This window comes from Stylophora pistillata, chromosome 14 (assembly GCF_964205215.1).
Source record: "Stylophora pistillata chromosome 14, jaStyPist1.2, whole genome shotgun sequence".
In the NCBI taxonomy this organism is placed as follows: domain Eukaryota; kingdom Metazoa; phylum Cnidaria; class Anthozoa; order Scleractinia; family Pocilloporidae; genus Stylophora; species Stylophora pistillata.
The window spans coordinates 19866448-19888837 of record NC_142532.1 but is presented as its reverse complement, the minus strand read 5'-3'; the positions used below and the strand labels follow the sequence as shown (position 1 = coordinate 19888837).

Below are 22390 nucleotides of genomic sequence, written 5' to 3'. Positions count from 1 at the left end.
GAGCTAACCGGGAGGCGGTCACCTGAGCATTACAACGGGAGGGGAAGGAGGGAGGGGGGGGTGTTGCCTATCTGGACATCTGGACTTTGCACCCAGCGTGTGGAATGCGTGATAAAATTTAAAATGCAGGTTGTTTTCAAGGAAATGACGCGTGACGGGGTGAAGCACAAAGCTTATTGATTAGTAGAAAATTTCAAAGCATGTGAAAGTTGCATGGGAAATTTACTAACAATAACATTTAGTTTCACATGAAATTTTTCTTAGTGGGTTGTTATTATGTCGTAACAATTGGGCTGTTTATTGGAAAAAGACAACGGTATCGATCAGATATATGTTATGCAAATGCTTTGCGCAAATTTTGCCAGAGTCAGCAAAACTAGCCCTTCCGAAACAAACGCTTCAGTGATAACTTCGTGTTAGGCCTTTTCCTGACGGTGTGTGCGTTGTAAGTGAAGGAGCAGTACACAAGACACGCTTTAACTTTTCAATGGTAGAAAAAATCTCTGCTGACTTTTGTAAACCCAACAGATTATAGCGACTAGGTTCACACGAAGGAAATAAATTAGTTCAGTGGATAGATCACAATTTTTTGTTAATGTCATCCTAAGTGTGCATCAATGTTGGGTTGATTCCATTGCAACACTTTAGGAGAGCATAATTCCATTATATGATTAACATGGGGGACAGTACTCTGACTCTCTGATTGGTGCAAACATACCCCAATTTTTTTATTTTATTGGCAGAAGATACACACCCTAATGCGGCGATCTGATCGGTACGAGATACACTGACCCAAATGCGACGATCTAATTTGTGCGCACGACTGATACCCGGCTCGATTCGCTAACACATAATTATTCTTTTATTTAAAAAATTAACTCAAAATAACTCAAAAACCCTTAACTTTTCTTTCCAGTCCCTGCCCCTAACCCCCTCGTGCGACTGGTCTCTAAGTTGTTAAAACTGAACTTTTCAAAAAATTGCAGCTTTTCAAAAACTTGCAAAAACTTTTCAAACACTTGCAGCTTTTCAGTATTACCTGTTCAAATCAAACAGCTTTTCAGCATTACCTGCTCTTTTAATGATATAAATATCTATTACAGAACTATGGAGAAAGACAAAAATTACATCATAAACATACAACATCATTATGAAGTTATAACCATGCAATTTCATTCACAACACGATATATAAGTAAGGTGTTTCCCCTCTAATGTATGTTTTGATCAGCCTTCTTGTTAATCCTACCTTACATCTCTGAATTCATACAGCTTTGCGGTTTATTTTCAATTGACTGAACTCATAATTGTACACAATAAGTGTGAAAGCTGCTTAAATATTTACAACCCATTTTGCTTGTCTTTTAACAGTTGAACTCTCCAGTCTTGACAAAGCTTGATAATGATAAAGCAGTTTCTTGTTTGAGTAAAACGTTTGAAGCTTTCTGAGTGCTTCTTTCAAATAGTGAACTCTTACTTGACGTTTCATTTGCAATTTTCAGTTGAGTATGGAAAGAAATCCGGGATTGCACTGATTTCAATTGATAAAATCCAAAGTTATCACAATAGTATTTTAAATTAGTCTCCCTTGCAGACCTTTCCGGCGTAGTCACGCAAGCAAAAACTCCCCCACCAACGGCCGTTTACATTCGAACAACATTTCTTTCTCATTGTAATGTGTTATCCAATCAAAATGAAGTTATCGTCTGACAAACAACCAATAAACACGCGATATTTTTATTCCCGCGAATTCACAGGAAGCGCGTTAGCGTTAGTTTCTAAAGATGGAATGCGATGTCATCGAAACTCCAAAGAAAATATCGGATAATGATCGCTGTTTTGTTTGCCCAAATACTGTGGGCAAATTTATAAAAACATCTCTTCTCTCTTCTATAATTACTGTTATGGCTTCTCTCTGATGCGAATTCAAGCTCTCAATACCAAAAGTATCTCGCACTGAGTCGAAAACGTCTTCATTTTGTCAGTTTCAACGCTCGGATAATACGAACTCTGTGATTGGTTTGATTATTGAGGCGCGAACGCTTTCCAGAATATGGTAAGTAAATGCTGATTGGCCAATTTCCGGAAAGGAATGTTGTTCGAATGTGAGCAGCCGTTGGTGGGGGAGTTTTCGCTTGCGTGATGACGCCGGAAAGGTCTGCAAGGGAGACTTATTTTATATCATTGTATTGAAGTTTCCCCGAAAAGGAAAACCAGACAGTCAACCAACATATTCTTGCTGCTGTCTGAACTACAGACACTGAAACAGCAATGACTGCGATCAGAGGTAAATAAATATTTACTATTTTGCTTCAGTGAAATTTTAAACCACACCATTTTTAGTGATTAAGCTACCATAAAATTGCAAAAATAATTCCCTCCATATGTTATTCTTTTCAAATATAAGCCCCCAAATTCAAAACAAAAAACATCCTCCCATAATGTAAGCTCCTTCAAATATAAGCCACCAGTTAGTTAATGCCTCAATATTATCATTTGCACATTGAAGAGTTTTGCACTCAAATTTCCCTCAGGTAATAAGTCCCTCCAAATATAAGCCCATTAAAACAGTCTTTTGAAAAATGGAAGGCCTGGGGCTTATTACCATATTCTACAGTATTATATTATAACAGCAAGAACAGCTAACACTGCCTATTTGCTTGTTTCAGCTGCTATGAGAGCACATTTCAAAACAAGTGAGGCAGCACTGAAGAATAAAAGAAAGATCATTTCCGACGAAATCCTCACAGCCCAAAGAGTTCATAGCTGTATAAATACGGTAACTTAATATTTAATGATTTTGAACTCAAATCCATTTCCCTAGCATTGCCTTTATTTTTCCAGTCAGACTGCTTTTTTCTATTTTGAAAGAGGGTTATTTTGAAGTCCCTGCTATTCAAAACTGAGTTTTGTTTCCATGGCCAAAAATTAGTCCCTTTTATTTCAATCTCAATTGGTAGAGTTGAAAGTTAAACATGATCAGGTCTTTAGACCTGTCAGAACTCAGCTGCAATACCACAATTTGGCTTGAAGTCATGATATCTTTTACTGTAAACCTTTGTCCTTGGCTGAACTTGGGTGTCCTCTTTCACTATGTTATTTGCACATCAATTCTTGTTAATCAACGCTCACCTCAGGTTATTATGAACCACTACCATTTCAAACTATTTTACCTTTACCCCAGAGCGTTTGAAATAGTGGATTCAACTTTAATTGGTTTATTTGCAGACTTTTGATATTAAATTTTGTTTACGATGTATTAATTATTTGAGAGTGGTAACGTTTTCTTTGACTTTCCTTTTGAACAGAAAAAGAAGCGACGAGTCAAAGCACTCACTTCATCGACCATTTGTGTGACGTTTTTTAGTTATTCCCATGTTCTTCAATTTCCATGTCTTTTCAGAATCTAAGATACGGCTTTTGCTTCCTTCTTTGTTAAGTAAAAATAAGAAGAGGCTTCGTTTATTTAAAGCCATGTGATTGGAAACATCATAAAGGTTTAAATACAGTTAGTTTTCATTTGTATTCATATTGTGGTGATGTATTCGTTTAACATGTTAATTTTCACAAAACATTTACTGTACACCTAAAGCGCTGATAAATTTTAATTCTTTCTTAAATTTGTTAAGCAGAAGAGATTCACAGGAAAATCAGCCTTCGCCATCTTTACGATGGTCCTAAACGTGGTGCAAACGTAAAATTTACTTAAGAGCAAAAAGTAATCAGAGTCGAGCAAATGTGAAATTTTACCTCACATTGGATTCCTAGTGTTTGTGATGCGAACGTACGTTTTCACCTCACATTTAATGCTGATACAAAATCTTTACAAATGTGTTCTTGTACGTTGCATTTGCCACCAGGTGCAAACAATAAGTTAAAGCCGTCTTTCGTCTTTGCATTGCTGGTGAATACCAAGCAAATATGACATTTGCTTTCAGAGCAAAGAAAGCAAAGTCATGCAGTTGTAGATAATTGCCCCATATTTGCTACCCTACCAGTGATTCATTTTGCCCTGCGTTTTGCGTATTTTACGCATTACATTCATTAAATACCCATTGGTTTCTGTGGAGCGCGTCCGAGTACGCATAATTAAAAATCTCAGTTTCCAGTTTCTATTTTTATCGCGAATTCGGTTGTCTATTTCCTCTCTCGCAATAATAGGGAACTAGGGACTTTAAGCAAACCACGACGGCTACGGCAACGATAACGTGGAAAATCAATAGATCTAATTGGCAGAACAATAGTCTAAAACAATAGTTTTAAAACGTTGTACATTTCTTAGCCGTCCTTTGCAAAACAACAACGTGAAATCACCAAAATTTGCGTCGTCTGCGAAGTAAAACCGCGGCGGCAAATTACTTTAAATTATTAATTATTTTTTCTCCTTCTTCTTTTACCAATTTACATCAACTGTCACCTTACTATTAAAGTCGAATAAATAAATATAAAATAAATAAAACTGTCAGAAAATTTGCACAGATATGATAATGAGAGACTTATCACCGCCGCAGTGCAATCGAGTCAGTCAACGTTTCCTTCCATGTCTTGATCAAGAAAAAAATCAAAACAAAGTTCGAAATAAAAGATTCAATGAAATCATAATGTTATAATTCCACCTTTCAAACTACTAATCCACACGCAAAGCGCAACTCGTAACTGGAATGAAACTCCCCATGGTCAATATGTAATCTGGATTGCTTCAGGTTCTTCAGAAAAAAGAACGGCGATTTCATCACGATTATTTTCCACAATATTTTGTCCTAGATATCTTTTATAAGCTTAAAGAAAGATAAATATAACGCAATATTCCGGTGATTTACACGACAGGAATTCAAAGGTCTCGGTTCTTATTTCCCCCTGAGGTGGCCGGCTCATCAGGAAGAAGAAGGAGATCGTTCGGTCCAATAACCTTAGTCTGTGGAGTTTATCAAGCTATTAACTGAGAAGATTGTGCCCGTTGGTTCATCAGTGACAAATCTGTACTCGTCGGTCCATGCGACACCGAAAAAAGAACCTTTACAATAGCATTTTATCATCAAGATAAAGAAATCTCAAGGCTCAAAGCCAAAATATTTTTCAAGCATGTAAAAGATTCCCTGAAAAAAAAGCTAAATTTGTGGAAAACGATTGTGATAAAATCCCTGTTCCATTTACTGTAAAGAGGGGATACTGAGTTGGGTGACGCTATATCGAAGGCGTTCGTCGAGGGTAAGAGTAAACAGTAATTTTTGTCAGCGGGAAAATTATGAAACCGCGACTACGAGTATTGCGAAATCCCGCGAAAGGATATTATTTAAAAACCGAAGCCAATTTTTGACTAAGACACGAGAATGCGTTATGATGGCGACGACTCAGTAAATATATGAAAATAATATATGTTTACTGCGCTTTCATAAAATGTATGAAAGCGTTCTTCGCAGCAATAAACCCTACTTATCTAGTAGCGACTACGTACTGTAGACATGACTTATTAACTTAATTTCCCTGTTCTGCCAACAGAAGAGCGAACATGATAGGCATGCAATGTCTACTTTCAGTGTTTATAGCAAGTGTAAAATTATTAAGTCGTAAGTGAAAAAAGCTGTTCCTTCAATTTAAAACGGCAGTCACTTTGAGAATAAAGTGACCCTTTAGTTGTCTGTCATTATATTTGTAGTGAGGTCGCTGACGCCAAAACGGGCTGGCTTTCTCTATCTTGGCCTTGCATCGAGCTGGTGCACTTTAAACAGAAGGTTGGGTGCAAGTGCGGAATTCTCATTTGTCTCACGTAACTAGCTAACTCGCTCTGCACCCACACGCGACATTTAGTCTTTAAGTTTAATACAGAAGTCACTATTCTCATTAAATACTGAGGTGTTAAGGTACGAAATATTTACCCTCACAAGGTAACTAGGAAGAAAGTGCATTCGATTAAATATACCTCAGCAACCACTGAACTATTTCTGCCTTAAAAGGAATTTAACTGAATATTGCACATTCTTCACTCATTTTCCCAATGATTGATTGCTGTTTTCGATCGTTTCTTTCAGTTTGCTAGATGTTTGTGCGAAGAGTCCTCCGTAGATGCAGCTTTCGACATAGCAACCGAACGTGCACTAATAACGTCTGTGGTGTTTGGCTGTTGTTACGATGATATCCACGAATAAGTAACCTAAGTCATAGCTTGTTTCCAAACTGCATATCCTTTAATCTTACCAAGCATTGGGTTTTATCCTGATATAGAGTTAAGAGTCAAAGCACGAGACCTGACCCAATAAGAAAGAAGACATACTTAAGTGAATGGTAATCGGAAATACTTGTTCTGTCCGCTGTAGGAGAGATATCAACGTCTGCATAGTGTGCCATGACGACGATGGAGAAGATTGGCTGGGATGCGACAGTTGTGGCCAGTACTTCTACGCAAGTTACATCAAAGTGGATTTCTCAGACTCTCTCCAGCTACTTTGTCTGCCCTTGTTAATTTCACAACATCGTTGCGGATTACTGGTGACGTAAATTGATGGTGGAGAATATTCTTCTCAGTGTGGGGCTGGGTTAAGACTAAGCTAGGCTGTGTACAATTCCTGAAATTCCCGTTATTTCACGAATTATTTGACGCTAAAGTGTTGACAAGTTCTTCGCGTTACGTAAGTGAAAAATTGACTCAACGCTGCAAGGAGAAACTCCCTCAAAATTTACTCTTAAGAGTCGAAGTTACAGTCCAAAATTTAAACGTTACTGTTAGGTTTATTGGCGCATTGATAACCTTGTAAATGTCTCCAACATACTGAAAACATTTTCATTAGTTTTTGTATATCTTTATCCTTTGTTCAGTACGATCTTACACATTTCGGGTTTGAACTTTTCGTGGGGAACACGTGCTACAGCTTACACGACGTATTTCAATACATACATACCCAAATGCGACGATCTGATTTGTGCGCGCGACATACCACTTGATACGCTAACACAATTATTTTTTTATAAAAAAATAAACTCAAAAACTTTAAAATTTTCTTTCCAGTCCCTGCCCCTACCCTCGTGCGACTGGTCTCTGAGTTGTTATAACTGAACTTTTGAAAAACTTGCAGGGAATTGTGATAAGAGGAAAGTGGAAGTAAAATCAAACAGCTTTTTAGCCTTACTTGTTCTTTTAATGATATAATTGTCCATTACAGAACTATGGAGAAACACAAGAATTATATCCTAAACATACAACATTATTATCGAATTATAACCTTGCAACTACATTTATAACACGATAAGATAAGGCCTCCAGTACATGTTGTGATCAACCTGCCTGTTAATCCTACCTTACATCTCTGAATCTAGACAACTTGCGGTTTAATTTCAATTGAATGAACTCATAATTGTATACAATGAATGTTAAGGCTTCTTCAATAATTACAAACCATTTAGTTTGTCTTTAAACAACTGAACTCTCCAGTCTTGACAAAGCTTAATAATGTTAAAGCTGTTTCTTGTTTGAGTAAAAAGTTTAAAGCTTTCTGAGTGCTTCTTTCAAATAGTGAATTCTTACTTGACGTTTATTTGCAGTTTTAAGTTGAGCATGGAAAGAAATCCGGGATTGCATTGATTTTACCATATATTATTGCGCTCTATGTTTAGCAAATACATCTCGCACCACTCTTTATACCAATCAGATGAAAGACTTAAATCGATCACGTCTGAGTCTCTCTCGTTTTCCCACGACTTTGCCAGTGTCCATTTTCTTACTTTGACTTCTCAATGCAATAGTTTCCTTTCATCTGATTAGCTGTTTTAAATACTCAGCTTTGTTTTTATGACACTCTATTAAAATGTGCGCTGAAGCTGTTACTTGCGTTTGTTATACGTAAAAGCTAATACCGCGAACAATAATATTCTCACGGTATGTGGTCTGTGGAAACTGTATCCTCTGCTGACAAGAACCAATTCTGTCTTTAGACATACCCTTTGCGTGGTGACCTCAGAGGTGCTGAGTCTTCCTCGCTGAGTCTTCGTCACTTGCATTGTTTCACGTTCATACTCTAAAGACAGCAAATCGTTATGGGTCCAAACTTTGACAAAGAAATATTTCACTTACAATGGGGCCTAAGTAATTCTAAGGGCGGAATCAATGGTCCTTCGCCTACCGCGGTGCAAAGCTCTGGAATGATCTAAGAGACAATGTTAAACCTTCAGAATCGATCAAACATTTTAGAAACAAAATTGTTAACCTACTTTTCTCTGATCAATCTATGAATTTTTAATTAGTATATGATCCATTGTATTTCACTTATTTTTAATGTTATTTATTATATTAGTTATTTGGCAATTTATTTAGTTATTTTAGCTATTTACGTATGATGCACGATCCTCGCAGTAGATAGCGCTATTTAAGCAATAGCGAAAATCAGACCTGAAAAAAATCAGGCCTGTACGGGACTCGAACCACTGATCTCTGCGATACTAGTGCAGCGGTCTACCAATTGAGCTAACAAGCCAACTGGGAGCAGGCCGTTAATTTGACTCGTAATAAACTCGTGAAAGGGATAAATCAGATACAATGAAATATATGAAGTTCATATATTTTGAACTGCGGTATAAGATACGTATGATGCACGATCCTCGCAGTAGATAGCGCTATTTAAGCAATAGCGAGAATTATCCCTTTCACGGGTTTATTACGAATCAACTTAACGGCCTGCTCCCAGTTGGCTTGTTGGCTCAATTGGTAGAGCGCTGCACCAGTATCGCAGAGGTCAGTAGTTCGAGTCCCGTACAGGCCTGATTTTCTTCAGGTCTGATTTTCGCTATTGCTTAAATAGCGCTATCTACTGCGAGGATCGTGCATCATACGTATCTAATACCGCAGTTCAAAATATATGAACTTCATATATTTCATTGTATTTAGCTATTTAGTAACCTTGTGACTGAAAAACCCTTTGTAGGGAGTTACAATAAAGTATGTATAGTATGTATGTATGTATGTATGTATGTATGTATGTATGTATGTATGTATGTATGTATGTAAGTAATTTTTAGTGTACTTTAAGTTATGTAGTAAGATATGATCCTGTCTTTGGAGAAATTTTGGTCTCAGACAAGTGTTGAAAAATACCCACAGTTCTAATAGTGGAGGGGTTCGCACTCCCTAAATTCACTCCCCCCTTCCCTCACTCAATCCACCACTCAATATACTCTTAACTAGACTCCTTGGGTGCGTTGGTATCAATAACATATATATCTCAGTCGTCATTCATTGGTTACCTTTCATACCTTTGCTGATACCAGGTGTTGGTGTCGGCGGAGACCTGGGGAAAGGGAAAGCTGTGTTTCCTTCGGGGGGACAGTAATGACCGCTTGGACATGGCTCTGGTAGGAAAATGAAATCGTTAATAAGGCTCATCAATAAGGTCTGTCAAGGTCTAGAGTTTGATACTTCAGGGAAACTCAGATTTCTTCGTTCTCCAAAATTCGTAACAAAACGAGTAACAACCTTCCTAAAAGAAGCAGCTTTTTTCTAAAAGTCAAGTAATTTCATCTCCACCAATGTAAAGTATATTTGAAGATGTATAACCAAACGCATTTAGAGATCTCAAAAGGTAACCTAAGCGTTCGAAAACTGTCCCTGAATGTGTTTCACAAATCTGTCATTAATTAGCCGTTAGTCTCATTGCTCTTTTTTCCGTCTTTTGGAGATTTGTTTGTCGTTTATCCATTTTTGACTTGAAAAATTATTTTTTTTGCCTTGCTATGATTAGAGAAGCGGCTCTGTGAGACCCAAAAATTGTCTAATTTTTTTTACTTTTGAAGTCAATCTTCGCACGAAATGGTTTCGATTCCATGCATCTTTACGTTATGACAAACCTGTTTTAAGGAAAAGATCCTTTGTTGCGTTTATACCATTTTTATATCCAGAGCATGTGTACCGTCCCTCGTCATTCTCAGTCACGTTTATTATTTTCAAGGTAAACAGCTTTCTAGGTTTGCAAATGGTGGTATCCCTTATCATTTTGTGACGATCACCATGTGAAATCTTTGTTCCATTCAGCAGCCACATATGAGCGTCAACATGCAGTAATTTACACTTGAGTTCAACAGTTCCATTCAGGTAAGCTGTTTGGCGGTTGTCAGCAATCTTAAAGTATTCCACTTCAGGTTTTTTTTTAAGATCTGCGAGGGATTAAGTAAAAATGGTTTAGTCACCAAACATTACAATAAATGGTTTAGACACTTAACGTCACAGCAAATTACGGTGGCTCTCAAGGGCCATCCACCTACAAAAATTTTCATGACTTTATCGCGCGATAAGTTTTGCTGAATCCATTCATTCAAAAAAACTTGCAATCAACATTATCGTGCGATAGATAAACTTATCGCGCGATAGAACAACTTATCGCGCGATAGAAATACTTATCGCTCGATAGAACAACTCATCGCGCGATAGTGTTCTATCGCGCGATAGAACAACTTATCGCGCGATACAACAACTTATCGCGCGATACATATATCTTATTAACCAAGCGCGGGGGCCGTACTGGGAGAATATCGGTCCGAGGTCTTGACAGTACGGACCGAGCGTAGCGAGGTCCGTACAAAAAAGACCGAGGGCCGATATTCTTACAGTACGGTCCCGAGCAAGCTTGGTTAATAAGAGATTTATTATACGACTGAAGTTCAAAGGGACACAAGTGCGGTATCATTCGGGACCATTCGGGAAATTGCCCGGTCCAATACTTAGAGAATATTGGACCGGCAATAGAGCATTTTGATTGGTTGATTTTAGTTATTGGCCCTCTGACTGCCCGAGTCGTGTAATAAAACAACTTATCGCGCGATACAACAACTTATCGCGCGATAGAACAACTTATCGCGCCATACAACAACTTATCGCGCTATAGAACTACTTATCGCGCGATAGAAAAAGTTTTCGCGCGATAGAATATTCTATCGCGCGATAGAACAACTTATCGCGCGATACAGTGTTCTATCGCGCGATAGAACAACTTATCGCGCGATAGATCAACTTATCCCGCGATAGATAATATTATCGCGCGATAATTTTATTACTAGCTCCCATAGCCCCACGACCATTAGCCCGTGGTCACATCTATAGCAAGATTGCGGACCAAGTTTCGAAGGTGAGTGATTGTCCACGAAATAAAGACTTATTTCTAGATTTTTGAGCAAGAGACGGTAATCTTTGGATTAAATCAAATTATATTTCTATGCTATCTTAGTAAGTGGGGTGAAAGATATGATAGGGACTTTATTGCTCTATATTTGAAAGATTGTTTATGAATATAAGGTGCAGGGATACGTTTTTAAACTATATAAGGTGTATAAGGTGAAAGATTGTTTATGAATATAAGGCATAGAAAGCATAGAAATATAATTTAATTTAACCCAAAGATTACCGTCTCTTGCTCAAAAATCAAGAACAAAAGTCTTTATTTCTTGGACAATTACTCACGTTCGAAACTTGGTCCGCCATCTTGCTATGGATGTGACCATGTGCTAATGGTCGTGGGGCCATGGGAGCGAGTGATAAAATTATCGCGCGATAATATTATCTATCGCGCGATAAGTTGTTCTATCGCGCGATAAGTTGTTCTATCGCGCGATAAGTTGTTCTATCGCGCGATAAGTTGTTCTATCGCGCGATAAGTTGTTCTATCGCGCGATAAGTTGTTCTATCGCGCGATAAGTTTATCTATCGCGCGATAATGTTGATTGCAAAGTTTTTGAATGAATGGGCTGAGCAAAACTTATCTCGCGATAAAGTCATGAAAACTTTCGTAGGTGGATGGCCCTTGAGAGCCACCGTAATAAATGGAGTGAATGGCACCGAATACTATAGTTTATGGTCTAGACACAAAATATTACCACGTGCCCTAACTTCTTTATCACTACTGTATGAGGTCGAAAATGACAGGAAGATTTATCAGCCATTTTGGACTTTGGACAGAAGAGAACCGCGTGTAAGTATCTTTCGGAGTGGACGTGTGTGTCAAGTTACCTTCCTCGGTCTCACAGAAGAGGTAAGAATATCCAGAGGTCTAATGAAGGGGAGGAGTCGGCCCTCCCCGGACCCTCCCCCTGGATCCGCTTCTGATCTGTTCCTGTCCGCTATTTATTTTGATAGGGATCAGTTATTAACTATCCTCATGGAGGGAGGCAGAGAATATTTTTTTGGAGGGATCACGAGGTATAAGGAAGAACGAAGGAGAAATTAGTCGTCGCCATCGCGGTATATGGGGAAGAGGGAAACTATAACAAAATTGATCTCTTAAAAGGGGGAGGGGTGGGGATAATGAGGATACAGTGGGGGTAACATGGTAATTTGGTAATATCAAATGAGTTGAAATTGTAAATTGGCCACCGTAAAGAGTTAAAAAGCTGACGTTTCGAGCGTTAGCCCTTCGTGAGAGTGAATGATGAAGGGCTAACGCTCGAAACGTCAGCTTTTTAACTCTTTACGGTGGCCAATTTACAATTTCAACTTAAGTCTCTTAATGAGCCGCGGATTTCGCTAAACAAAGGTAAGAACAACAGGATCAAACACAATACTGACGAATATGAAGATAGCATGTCTCATTGACAGTTCCAAACTTGTTAGTGGCTGCACATGTGTATTTTCCTTCATGGCGTGAGCTGGTGTATCTAATTTTCAGCGTTTGACCACAGGACCGTTTGTCAATCGTCACGAAGCTTTTCTTTAGCTCGCTGAGAGATATTCCATTATGAAACCACGTGATGTTAGCAAAGGTGCCAGAGATAACCTCACATTCAATTTGCACATGCGCATCTAAGTGTACGCTTTGCCATGGTCCCAGACAAGTCACCTGAGGCTTACCGTCTATTTAAGAAAAAGAAAATTATATATATGAAACGTTGACACCTACAAAAACATGAAGCATAGACCCTGAGACCGAACAGTTTTTCGGTAGTGTCCGTCTATCTACATAAATCAGTAATTGACTTCCCTCTTTTCTTTCAGTCAAACCTTTCTAATGGTAATGGCTTTCCGGCTTTCACTTAACTCGAGCGTCTTGCTTTTTTTGTTTGTTCGTTTGTTTGTTTTTTTCATTTTTTTGACCGACAGACCCTCTTACACACAAGGGAAGGCTATAGGTAAGGAAACGTTCTATGGGGGTCCCCTTCACCAGAGACATCATTAGACCACTTCAGCCATCGCGAGAGTCAATGCGGAACCCACGTTAATTTAGCACTGTAGCATCGAGATTCTTTCCTTGTAGCTTGCGTTGGCCTTTGATTGGACAATCAGGTTACTTCAAGTTTCTGAGAAACCACGCAATTGAAATCACGGCATTAATAAGAATTACATTACATTAAAAGTAGCAACTTTTTTCCTAGAATATTTTCCAATTTTTTTTTTTTTTAGTGGTGGTAAAATGCTAAACAAAACTGAACGGAATATCAAACCGCAAGTTATGGAAAATGCTGCCTTCGGGTTTTCTGTTCTCCGGCAGACCACACAAATTTTGATAATTTCGCGATGTTGTGTTGCCGAGGGCGGTTCAGATGTACAGAGTTTGAAAACGCACGTGCTCGGAGCTATTGTTCTACCCATGAGATCTTTTGTTTAGCCACGTTCCCGTTGCTATCACCGTCGCGGTTTGCTTGAGGTCTCTATTTCTCTTCACATGGTCGATGATTGTGATGGAACGTAACTAGTCTTTTTTAGTTGTATAAAGAAAAATCTAAACTACTGTTTTGTCGTTTCCGGGTTCGGTTCTTGTAATTGACTCGATTATTAAACTTACCTTCTGTTTGGTTGATATCATGCTTTAAACCTAGGGGTCCACAAGTAAACTGAGGATATACTGAAAAGAAAGCAGAAATTCAAGACAATCGAGTTGTAGCGAGTAAGACTAAGGCCCTCTAATTCATGATATTCAATTTTTACCACAAATATATTTTGCGACTTCCTCCTTCAACTGTTATTCATATGGTGTAACCGACGAATCTTTTTTCCACAGAAAATAGGGACTTTAAGCAGTCAGGACGGCAACGCCACGGAAGACGTCGATTAAAAAACGAGTTTCTACTTTTAGTTAGAATTTCGAAAATGGCTGCATGTGTTTACTGTTTCATAGGGCGCCAAACCTCAAACTCAACATAACGCATAAAAGTAACGCATAAAATTGAGGAGATGAATGTTGATTTGCGCTACCTTGACCTTTCTAGCTTATATTTGTATTTCAACTGATTAGCTTTCTCTTTGACCTGTTAAAAACTCCCTTGTGTGACTAGCCCAGTTAAAACCTTTAACATGATTGTCACTACTATTATTTATAATTTATTTTTATTTGCTCATTTATTTATTTATTTCATTGTTGCGTGTGTGTGTGCGTGTGTGTGTGTGTGTGTGTTTGTGTGTGTGTGTGTGTGTGTGTGTGTGTGTGTGTGTGTGTGTGAGAGCCTATAAAGTGTCTGTTTAGGTAGCCCGCCTAGAATAGCTTAACTAACTGCGGGCTACAAAAGCCTTTATTTCTTTAATTTAAAAAAAATAAATAAAGTCAATGTTGTTGTTGTTGTAAGTAGCGTTGAGTTCCAAATGTGAATTAAAATAATTTCCCGATGCGGTTTCGATTCGCAGACGACGCAAATTTTGGTGATTTCACGTTGTTGTTTTGCAAAGGACGGCCAAGAAATGTACAAAGTTTTAGAACGCACGTGCTGGGCTATTGTTCTGCCAATTAGATCTATTGTTTTTCCCTGTTCTCGTTGCCGTAGCCGTCGTGGTTTGCTTAAAGTCCCTAATGATTATTCTAATTTATGAAACTGACATGTAAATTAAACCGTAAGGAACTCTCTTCCTTCGCCAACTCTGTTCACCTTCATTTTAGATGGGAGTTATTGACAATCAGCTCTCTCCTTGAAGTGCCCCTAAACCCAAAAATTTTTTTTCGCTTAACGAAATAAGCGTATTTTTTGGAGTATTTCTGTGTAAAAATATTTTTATTTGCTCAAATCTTCAATTTTCTGTGCCCAGTCAAAATACGGAAAATCGGCCGCCATCTTGCCCCACGACCGAGTTTAAAGAGGAATGGCTCTAGCGGGTAATGTGACGTCAAATCGAGAACACGAAAGTCTGCATTTCACACATTTTCATTTTTTTGGAAAGGTTGTCGTCGATATTGTCCGAAAATATGCCGACTAAGTGTGTTGTAAAAGGATGTAGCAACGTGCGTAATTTGCAAGAGGGTATCGCGCTTCATACATTCCTCATACAACACACCTAGTCGGCATATTTCGGACAATATCGACGACAACTTTCCCAAACAAGTGAAAATGTGTGAAATGCAGACTTTCGTGTTCTCGATTTGACGTCACATTATCCACTAGAGCCATTCCTCTTTAAACTCGGTCGTGGGGCAAGATGGCGGCCGATTTTCCGTATTTTGACTAGGCACAGAAAATTAAAGATTTAAGCAAATTAAAAAATTTTTGCACAGAAATACTCCAAAAAATAAGCTTATTCCGTTAAGCGAAAACAAATTTTTGGATTTAAGTGCACTTTAAGGTTTTTGTTGAGTCCTTACAGTTAGGTCGTGTTTTTATGTTTATTCTTAAGTTCTTTTCTACCAACGCTTTAATCCACTCGAACCGACAAAGCACGATTTAACGCAATAGGCGTTCAGTCTCCACCTAGGCGAGCTTCGAATTTTTAAAAGAGCTGAATATACATACTGACTAAACTATGATATCTATAGTTATTTTGCAACCAAAGGAAATCACATACTAGTTCGACTACAAAATTAGTTATACTCAATCTATTTCTTCATGAATTACTAAACGGAAGATGAAGTTGTAACCTGCTTTTGTTTAGGTTTTACAACGATGGTAGCGTTTCCTATGTTCTTTCTTGCGTCATTTAAAATCATTTTGATCTGCTCAGAACTTCTTTTTTGTCTTGATCTGTGGTTTTGTTATGATAGAAAAGACTGCATGTTCAAAAAAATCCTGATACATTCGCAGTCTATGCATGTAAAAAGCTTCTGTGTTCTAGGAAACTGAAACTTGTGAGTTGATAACATGACTTTGGGTTTTCTTCCCATACTCGCCAGCTACGGCTTCTTCGAATAAGAACACGGAGAAGAAAACGAGAATCCAAAAGTGTAATTTTTGTCCTGAAGTCATGTTCTTGGTTCCTTTATCGAATACAATTCTCTCTGACTCAATGTTCGTTTCATTAATCAACCCCCGCCAGAAGCAGCGGTTTACGGAAAGGCGTTTTCGAGAAAAACAGGAAGTTCCTTATTCATAAATAAAGATCTATCAGTGGAATTGTACTATATTTATCTGTCAATCAACAACTAAACCAATGAAAATTAATGTATTCAAAATGAAAAGCCATGCAATTAAAAGATCTGACTAAAAATTAAAATTAATTTAAAGAGGGCTTAAAATCTAACATCTAGAGCAAGTATTCGAAGGTGAGTCGGTAAACCATTCAACTGAACTGCCCTGAAAGGTGACAGGGTCTTCGGCAACCGAAGAAACTACACGTGGGAGGAAGTTTTAATGATTGAGTTTCGAAACTGCAACAAAGTATATTTATGAATAAAGGCTTATAGTTTCGAAAGAAACTGTTTGGGTATATTTAGTATATTTAGCCGTAAATCAATAAAAATTAATCATGGTCAGTGGGTTTACTATGAAAAGTGCAGACGCCAATTCACTAACCAAAGAACCGATTAAATCTCAGCAAGTTTAATGTTCACTTTATTCGTTTCATTGTTTAAAGTCAGTTGCACTGGTCGAGGTTCAGGAATTTTTTATACTTCCGGTTATTCGCTCCAACGAAGGTCTAACGCTCGAAACGTCAGCTTTTGTAATCGTTACGGTGGCCAATTTACCATTTCAACTTTGTTGATATATCCAACTTACGAGCGACTGAAAGCCAGGCCCCGGTTGTTCGAATGTTGGATGACGCTATTCGCTAATGAATCCTTCCAGTGGATAGCATAGTGCATTTGAAGGTTAAATCCCAGGATTATATGTTTTGACAACCGAAAGTAAAAGTTTATCCTATTGAGACTCTTTAGAAACAAAACACTGATGGTAAGCGCGCGGAAGTAGATTTCCTGAAAAGGATAATGTCTAAAAAGGATAAAGAATTGTCAGAAATTTCCCAGGAAAATTTCAGAGCCGGGTGAAAAGAATTGACTGCGGTTATGAATTGAGAGCGCTCCTCCCTGGTAGAGCAGGTAGCGCCGATACAGTCGTCGATGTAGCGACCGTAGAGTTCAGGTTTGGAGCCGTTGCATGGGGTGAAAAATTGGTGTTCAACAAAATCTACAAAAAGATTGGCATAGCTAGTTCCCATTTTGGTACACCATTGGTTTGTTTGAAAAAGTTGTCCTCGAATGAAAAACGATTGAGTGTGAGCACGAGTTCGGCTAAGCGTAGTAGTGTTTCAGATTTAGGTTCCTTAACAGTACAAAAAAATGTTTAAGGGCCAGAAGACCTTCGCCATTAGGAATGACAGTGTAAAGAGACGTAATATCCTCTTATTGCCTATATATTAGCCTTTATTTATTTAAATATAGTCACCTAGCTAGAACCATTCTTACTTAATTATGCAGTCATTCCGGCCTGTCGTCATGTAACAGCTGGTAATTGCGCGAAAATTAAGATTAATCATTCTTTCGAGCATATTTGTTTTTGTTTTGCTTTTTCTTTGTAAATCATCCTTAACTATGTATAGCAAATGCTTTAAGCGTGGTGCGATGGTTTCAACCATTGTTTTCGATTCTTTACATTTATATCGTTCTTGTCTCTACTTAAACAATAGAGTGTTTCTGTCGAGGAACTATCGGCTGATAGTTGCCCGGCGGAAATTTCATGTTCTTAAAACAAATATTTGCCCGAGAAGAAAAACTTATCGCGCGATAAAGTCATGAAAATGTTTGTAGGTGGATGGCCCTTGAGAGCCACCGTAGTAAATGGAGTGAATGGCACCGAATACTATAGTTTGTGGTCTAGACACAAAATATTACCACGTGCCCTAACTTCTTTATCACTACTGTATGAGGTCGAAAATGACAGGAAGATTTATCAGCCATTTTGGACTTTGGACAGAAGAGAACCGCGTGTAAGTATCTTTCGGAGTGGACGTGTGTGTCAAGTTACCTTCCTCGGTCTCACAGAAGAGGTAAGAATATCCAGAGGTCTAATGAAGGGGAGGAGTCGGCCCTCCCTGGACCCCCCCCCCCTGGATCCGCTTCTGATCTGTTCCTGTCCGCTATTTATTTTGATAGGGATCAGTTATTAAATATCCTCATGGAGGGAGGCAGAGAATATTTTTTTGGAGGGATCACGAGGTATAAGGAAGAACGAAGGAGAAATTAGTCGTCGCCATCGCGGTATATGGGGGAGACGGAAGCTATAACAAAATTGATCTCCTAAAAGGGGGAGGGGTGGGGATGATGAGGATACAGTGGGGGTAACATGGTAATTTGGTAATATCAACTGAGTTGAAATTGTAAGTTGGCCACCGTAAAGAGTTAAACAGCTGACGTTTCGAGCGTTAGCCCTTCGTGAGAGTGAATGATGAAGGGCTAACGCTCGAAACGTCAGCTTTTTAACTCTTTACGGTGGCTAATTTACAATTTCAACTTAAGTCTCTTAATGAGCCGCGGATTTAACTAAACAGAGGTAAGAAAAACAGTATCAAACACAATACCCTTGATATGAAGAGAGCATGTCTTATTGACAGTTCCAAACTTGTTAGTGGCTGCACATGTGTACTTTCCTTCATCGCGTGAGCTGGCGTATCTAATTTTCAGCGTTTGACCACAGGACCGTTTGTCAATCGTCACGAAGCTTTTCTTTAGCTCGCTGAGAGATATTCCATTATGAAACCACGTGATATTAGCAAAGGTGCCGGAGATAACCTCACATTCAATTTGCACATGCGCATCTAAGTGTACGCTTTGCCTTGGTCTCAGACAAGTCACTTGAGGCTTACCGTCTATATAGAAAAAGAAAATTATATATATGAAACGTTGACACCTACAAAAACATGAAGCATAGACCCTGAGACCGAACAGTTTTTGGGTAGTGTCCGTCTGTCTACATAATCAGTAATTGACTTCCCTCTTTTCTTTCAGTCAAACCTTTCTAATGGTAATGGCTTTCCGGCTTTCTCTGAACTCGAGCGTCTTGCTTTTTTTGTTTGTTTGTTTGTTTTTTCATTTTTTTGACCGACCGACCCTCTTACACACAAGGGAAGGCTATAGGTAAGGAAATGTTCTATGGGGGTTCCCTTCACCAGAGACATCATTAGACCACTTCTCCACCGCGAGAGTAACTGCGGAAACCACGTTGATTTAGCACTGTAGTATCGAGATTTTTTCGTTGTAGCTTTCGTTGGCCTTTGATTGGACAATCAGGTTACTTCAAGTTTCTGAGAAACCACGCAATTGAAATCACGATGTTTATTGAGTTCATTGACATTGACACCAAAGAATTGTATTGCATTAAAAGTGGCAACTAAACTTGCTTAATTCCCAAGGATTTTTTGCAGTGGTCGAAAAATGCTAAACAAAAACGTAAGATCTAACCGTAAATTGTGGAAAATGAGCGCGTGTGAACAGTGTTGAGGTTCAAAGTCGGTCATGAGGCACGGACCTCGCTGCGCGCGGTTCGTACGTTATGACCTCGAGCCAAATACTGAGTCAATACGTACATAAACTTTCACTTCTAATCAGATCAAGATCAGGCCTATTTAATTATTTCTGCTAAACAATTACGTGCCACTAGAGACGCCATTGTGAAATTCTTTTGAGATGTTGGTCATCTTTCGTGGTGTCACGGCAAGAGCTAAAAAAAATCATATCTTTGAATCTATTCAAACGGTAAAATGCTCAACTTCGAAATAACATCTTCTCTGTATTTACATGATGCGCCGATGACACAATATGAGATATTTCTATAAGGAAAAGGTTTGTTATCTCAGGCACCATCCTGTTTATTGTTTGCTGTAGTTCTCCAAAACAAGGAATAAGAAGCACCAAGAAATATGGGGTCAGAATTGGATCAAGATCGGAATTCTAATGTTACCATTACTCGCTAATTCCTCTCGACAGCCTATGTGGCTTCGCCTCCTTGTCACAAAAATGGCGGGTTTTCTGTGAGGTTTTCTGTTCTCGAACCACATAAATTTTGATGATTTCATGATGTTGTGCTTCCGAGGACGGTTGGAAAATGCACAGAGTTTGAAAACGCACGTGCTGAGCTGTTGTTCTGCCCATGGGATCTTTGGTTTTGCCATCGCCGTCGGAGTTAACTTGAGGTCCCTATTTCATATCACGTTATCGATGATTTTAATGAAATGTGACTAGTTTTGGATTTAAATAAAGAAAAATCTAAACTACTGTTTTGGCGTTTCTGGTTTGGTTTTTTTATAATTGAGTTGATCATGAAACTTACCTCCTCTTTGATTGATATCATGTTTTATACCAAAGGGTCCACAGGTAAACTGTGGATATGCTGAAAAGAAAGCAAACAAAGAAGACATTCAAGTTGTGTCGATAAGACTTATAAAAGTAATTTGGATATATCAACAAAGTTGAAATGGTAAATTGGCCACCGTAACGATTACAAAAGCTGACGTTTCGAGCGTTAGCCCTTCGTCGGAGCGAATAGAACGCTCGAAACGTCAGCTTTTGTAATCGTTACGGTGGCCAATTTACCATTTCAACTTTGTTGATATATCCAAATCATTTCGTTACCTTCACCGACGCAGCCCCAAACAGTTTCTTTCGAAACTATCAGCACTTATAAAAGTAAGGCACGAATATTTTTTCGCCCCCCAACTTTCCTCCTTCGCCAACTCTGGTCAACTTGAAAAATATTGGCATTCATTTTAGATCTGTTTATCAACAATTCGTTTGACAGTCAGCTCTCTCCAATAGGTTTTTGTTAAATCCTTACAGTTAAGTAGTGTTTCTTTTACGTTAGCAATCTATTATTCTTAAGTTGCCTTCTACTAACGCTTCAATGGCTCGAACCGCAATATCAGTGACGCATGGTTTAACACAATTTGCATTCCGAGTCATCTTTGCGAGTTCCCAATTTTAACAGTCCATACCGACTAAACTATGATTTTTCTAGTTCTGTTGCAAACAAAGGAAATCACATTCTAGATCGACTACATAATCAATTATGTACAATGAATATATGAAGTTCATATATTTTTCTATCTGATTTATCAACACGGGTTTATTAGGAATCAACTTAACGGCCTGCTCCCAGTTGGCTTGTTACCTCAATTGGTAGAGTGCTGCACTAGTATCACAGAGGTCAGTGGTTCGAATCCCGTACAGGCCTGATTTTTTTCAGGTCTGATTTTTGCTACTGCATAAATATCGCTTTCTACTGCGAGGATCGTGCATCATACGTATAATCAATTATATTCAATCCGTTCCTTCAGTGAGTTGCCAAACAGAAAAACGTCGTTAATGAGGTCGTAAGCTGCGTTTGCTTACGTTTTACAACGATGGTAGCTTTTCTTAAGTTCCTTCTTGCGTCATTTAAAATCAGTTTGATCTACTCAGACCGTCTTGTATGGTTTTGTTACGGTAGTAAAGACTGCGCTTAAAAAAGGTCCTTCAGTGTTCGAGAAACTGATATACTTATGAGCTGATGACATGAGTAAGATTTATTTTCCCATACTCACCATCTACGGCTTCTTTTAACGAGAAAACGAGAATCCAAAACAGCAGTTTATGTCCTGAAGTCATGTTCTTGGTTCTTTCATCGACTAAACGTCTCCAGTCTAAGTAATTAACAGATCGTTTTACTGATCGAAGCAGCGTCTTACGGAAATGCGTTTCTGAGAAAAGCAGGAGGTTTCGATATAAGTTTGCAATCCAATAGCGTTGAAGCAGTATATCTAGCCGTCAATCAGCAGTAATCCGATAGAATAATCAATAAATTAAAGGTGGGAAGCCATGCAAGGAAAATTCACTAAGACAAACAGAGGCATGCTACGCGTGCAATAGTTGTTTTTTTCGGATGAGTGGGTTGAGATAGGACATTTGTAGTACCAAAATTTATTAATTTCGTAAGAGAAAAATAGCATGAACTTTTAAAGTTTCCGACAAAAATACGGTTCGAGAGAGTAAAACAGACTCTTCCAATTTCTATGAAATAAACTCAGACACAGGTATTTTATGGTCTGTTGTCAGAAATAAACTGTTGACAGAATTAAATTGCAGTTGTGCCACACTTACTGTGGTCTCCTTCCCAGCAGTTGTTTGGTCTCGTCACGCAACGCGCTCTCTCCGCCATCCTCATGGCGTGACGAGACCAAACAGCGAATGCGAATGAGACTTCTCTAGCTTGCGTGTGAGCCCTCATTACTGCACGTGCGTTTTTAATTTTGCGGTGGG

General features: G+C 38.6%; 1 protein-coding gene across 4 annotated transcripts; it reads right to left on the bottom strand.

Annotated features, from left to right (window-relative positions):
* Window positions 1–7110: 7110 nt before the first annotated feature.
* Window positions 7111–21846, bottom strand: LOC148717001 (neural cell adhesion molecule 2-like). Of its 4 annotated transcripts, none has more exons than XM_088745276.1 (8): window positions 21676–21843; window positions 20427–20486; window positions 18679–18966; window positions 13751–13810; window positions 12538–12822; window positions 9831–10136; window positions 9240–9335; window positions 7111–8008 (listed from the first exon to the last, which is right to left on the bottom strand). In XM_088745276.1, exons 1-8 carry the CDS (start codon window positions 21737–21739, stop codon window positions 7815–7817), a joined length of 1353 nt encoding a protein of 450 aa, XP_088601402.1. In that variant the 5' UTR covers window positions 21740–21843; the 3' UTR covers window positions 7111–7814. The 4 variants fall into 4 exon arrangements, with proteins under 4 accessions (XP_088601402.1, XP_088601405.1, XP_088601404.1 ...); XM_088745279.1 differs by having other exon boundaries at window positions 9231–9335; window positions 21676–21842; XM_088745277.1 differs by lacking the exon at window positions 7111–8008 and adding an exon at window positions 8009–8137 and having other exon boundaries at window positions 21676–21846.
* Between the last annotated feature and the right edge of the window lie 544 nt (window positions 21847–22390).